The sequence below is a fragment of the Diplotaxodon limnothrissa genome, linkage group LG5 (assembly GCF_057381915.1).
Source record: "Diplotaxodon limnothrissa isolate DT_005_m linkage group LG5, D_limnothrissa_male_GT1.1, whole genome shotgun sequence".
NCBI classification, from domain to species: domain Eukaryota; kingdom Metazoa; phylum Chordata; class Actinopteri; order Cichliformes; family Cichlidae; genus Diplotaxodon; species Diplotaxodon limnothrissa.
In genome coordinates this window covers 19,712,830-19,716,744 of record NC_140600.1, presented here as the reverse complement: position 1 = coordinate 19,716,744, position 3,915 = coordinate 19,712,830, and the positions used below count along the sequence as shown (strand labels likewise).

Here is a 3,915-nt window from a genome sequence, read left to right as displayed (position 1 = left end):
ATCCCTGGCTCCTGCAGTCTGCATGCCAAGTATGCCCAAGTATCCTTGGGCTGACCCCAAATTGCTCTCCGATGCATTCATTCATGTATGAATATTAGTTAGGAAGCACTAAGAAACTTAGAATGGGTGTGATTGGGTGAATGCGGCATGTTGTATAGAGTACTCCGGGAGAGTAGAAAAGCGTTATATAAGAATTAGTCCATTTACTATTAAGTTAGAGGAAGTTGGCAGCCATCCAACCATTAATAATTCTAAGCTCATTCAGAATCTGCAGCGTAGATAATTCTTGGGGCTTAAAAGAAACGTATACCTGGATGTCATCTGCATAGCAGTGTTAGCAAATGTCCTTAAACGGGCTCAAAATATGCTGGAGAGGAAATAGATATATTAAAAACAATAAAGGCCCCAATATGGAACCTTGTGGCACACCGTTGGTAAGGGAGAAGAAGAGAATCGTTAATTATGAAGTTTCAAAGGGTTCAGTACTGGGACCAATTCTGTTTACATTATACATGCTTTCCTTAGGCAGTACCATCAGAAGGCATAGCACAGGGCTGGGCGATATGGCCCAAAATTCATATCTCCATACTCTTTAGCTGGATGGCGATATACGATATATACCTCAATATTTTTTTTAAATCATAAAGTACGAACAAAAAGAGAATTCTTAGTCAAAGCTGTGTCCCAGATCTCACACAGGCACTTTACTAACATACAGCGTAGATGTACATGAAAAAATTACTCAGAAATAAATTATCAGCATTTATTAAAAAATTATTGCTCCATAAATAAAATAAATTTTTTTTGTCTTTTTGCATTACAAAAAGCTCACAATTGTGCAGTCAAAATGTAAACTAAAAGACGCTGAGCATAATAACAAAGACAGATTTCACAGCTGCTCTGTTTCCAAGTGCCGCTGCGTGACTGAAAGCCTCGAGTTTGAAATCCTCTTTGAGACTGTGTCTCTTAACAGGTGCTAAAATCAGCCTTCAATAAACGGCTCGTTTTCAGTTAATAGTAAGCCTTGTTATTTTGCGTGTACGCACTTGGGTCCAACTTCTTCACTCCCTATAGTCTGCCTCTGCCAGACTGTGACAGCGGTGCAGCTTCGTAGCTTACCAAAGTCGTACTAAATAATTTTTTTTTTAAAGATTGCTGAATGCCGTGTACCACAAAATCGGTTTGCGGTCAGTAAGCACAATCAGAATTCATACATAAGGTGCACTGTCGATTTTTGAGAAAATGAAAGGATTTTAGGGCGTGCAGCCCCCGTGCATGGGGGAGTTGTGTACAGTGAAGGAGAGAGGCGAGGCAGAGTAATGTTGCGTAAAGACAGGAATGAGCGGAGCCTCAGCTGGCCCAGGAACATGAGCAAAGACCAGCTGAGCCCCGGCCACCCTCACCCGAGGCACTGGTACGGGTGCAGGGAAAGGCTGGAGAACGGTCGAGCCCTAGCGACCCTTACCTGGGGAACTGGAACAGTTGCAGGGGGAAGCTGAACCGCAGGAACAGGAGCACATGGAAAAGCTGTCCCAGGAAAAACCAGCTGAGGAAAGTGATTAGCAGTGCCATATTGAGCAAGCTCGTTGACACACTCGAGCTGATGGGCACTACTGGAAATCTGTGTTTGGAAAACATGGAATAGGCTTTGAACAGGAAACATAATGGAGCAAAACACAATGGAGACCATACGTGAGCGTCAAAAGCTATCAGCTTCAGTTTTTGTCAAACCATTGCAGATGACCATTAAACTCTCTGAAGGTAGATCAGATCTCCACATCTGATCAAGAATTACGGGACATTATGTGACCTGGTGTAGGATTACAGGTGACCATACAAGGATAAAGATAGCTCTGGACCTATTCAAGTTAAACAGATATATTGCCTCAAGCTGTTCAAAGAATAATTAATGTACATGGATCTCCCTTCAGTTAGAAAACTACAGTTAGCAGCAGCTTGCTGTAGTCAACTCCCAGGAGAGGAATGCCCTACCTTAGCGGTACACATATTTATAAGGATAATGTGCGTCTATCTGATTGGTCAAAAACTGTTGAGAAGGGCCTGGGATTTAGAGTTAGCCCCCTCCTCCTCCCTCAGCTGCAGCTTGACCTAGGGATGGACATACACACACGCACACACTAGAACAATAAAAATAAAATAAGAACACACAAAAGACCAATAGATCTCCTGGAACAGATGGCCTCTTGGTTGAATTTTATAAGTCCTTCTCTGATGAGTTAGTTCCCTTTCTAATGCAAGTTTATATAGAAAGTTTACAAAACTGACTTCTCATAACAACTTTAACTCGGGGTCTAACTTCTCTAATACCAAAAAAGAAGGATCTTTGATCATTGACAATTGGCATCCTATTTGTTTTATAAATAATGATTATAAAATTCTAGCATAAATTCTTGCTAGAAAGAAAGAAAGAAAAAAGATTAAGGTCCATTTTAAACTTAGTTATTGATGAGACACAATCAGGTTTTGTGAAAAACAAACATATAACAAATAACATAAGGCTAATTTTGGATATCTTCGATTACCCTTCCTTTTATTTTTAGATTTTTACAAACCATTTGATACCATAGAGTGCAACTATTTTTTTTTTTTTTTTCAGAATCCAGAGGGTTGGTTTATTTGGTCTGAGTAACACCTCCAGGCTTTAAAATACAGCAAATATGTAGCAATGACGAGCATTTCTAATTGTAGAGAGACATGCAAGATATAGGGAGGGTTTGAACAAACTCACAGGGGCTTCTAATAATAACATGAGTAATAACTTTAAAGGTCTAACCAGCAACATGCAGATGGCTTTTCATTTTGAAGCAAGATACAAATACACATAAGCTGTAGTAAATGTGGTGTGAGAGATTTAGCTGCTCTCTTTGCCAAGAGTGTGTTTGTCAAACAGGTACTCCGCCATGCCATTCTGGGGAGCGCCCATGCGGCGCAGATTAGTCACCCAGTCAGCCAGCTCTTTGATGGACTTCACCTGCTCATCCAGGTAGTGATTCTCAATGAAGTCGCACATATGTGGGTCATTGTGTTCAGAGCAGAGTTTGTGCAAATCCAGCAGTGACTGGTTCACGCTCTTCTCGAGCTGCAGGGCACATTCAAGAGCCTCGACACCGCTGCCCCACTCATCCCTGTCTGGCTTCTTGACGTCTTGGAGGAAGATCCTTCCACCCCTCTGGTTCTGCAGTTTCATTAGCTTCTCAGCGTGCTCACGCTCCTCATGCGACTGATGATGGAAAAACTTGGCAAAGTTGTGCAATGCCTGGTCATCACGATCAAAGTAGTAGGACATAGACAAGTAGACGTAGGAGGCATACAGCTCCAGGTTGATCTGCCTGTTGACTGCAGCCTCGCAGTCCTGGTGGAAGTTCTGTCTGACCTGGGAACTCATGGTTCAAATTTCAGTGGCAGGTCTTGTTGAGAGGAGGTCGAAGCAGTGCGTTGTTAGCAAAACAAAGAGTTAGCTTCCGAGCTAGGTGGTTTTCAAGGCTGACTAAGCTAGCTAATGTTTCAAGTTTAAATTCACTCGATGTATCGGAGCGACTGGTCCCGTGCTGTACTGTATAAAGACAGTTGAAAGGTTGCCGTTCAAACACTGTTGAAGCAGGTAACCTTCACTGTCCGATAACGAGAGACACAACTATTTTTCAAGCTCTAGATAAATTGGAATTTGTTAGTAACTTTATTGCTGCTGTTAGAACTTTCATCTTGTAATTGAAAAAGAAAAAGCCTCCCAAAACGTTTCAATCAGTGGCTATTAAGGGATCTACCTCTGAGAGGCAGAGTCTTAATGACTAAGGTGGAAAGGCCGAGGGCAACTCCAGGTTAATTTATGCTGCCTTGGCTTTGGAGGTCGGAAATAAAATTTACAAGGAAATTAATCATTTACTCTTCAGTTTT

The 3,915-nt window shown here is 41.8% G+C and overlaps 1 protein-coding gene across 1 annotated transcript; it reads right to left on the bottom strand.

Moving 5' to 3' along the window:
• Positions 1 to 2,617: 2,617 nt before the first annotated feature.
• Positions 2,618 to 3,641, bottom strand: LOC146632142 (ferritin, heavy subunit). Its single transcript, XM_085354104.1, has one exon. The coding sequence runs from the start codon at positions 3,404 to 3,406 to the stop codon at positions 2,873 to 2,875; it is 534 nt and encodes a 177-aa protein (XP_085210230.1). The 5' UTR covers positions 3,407 to 3,641; the 3' UTR covers positions 2,618 to 2,872.
• Positions 3,642 to 3,915: the final 274 nt, after the last annotated feature.

Bases quoted from the DNA above. Each gene is read 5' to 3' on its own strand.
- LOC146632142 (XM_085354104.1), bottom strand. From the start codon at position 3,406: ATGAGTTCCCAGGTCAGACAGAACTTCCACCAGGACTGCGAGGCTGCA.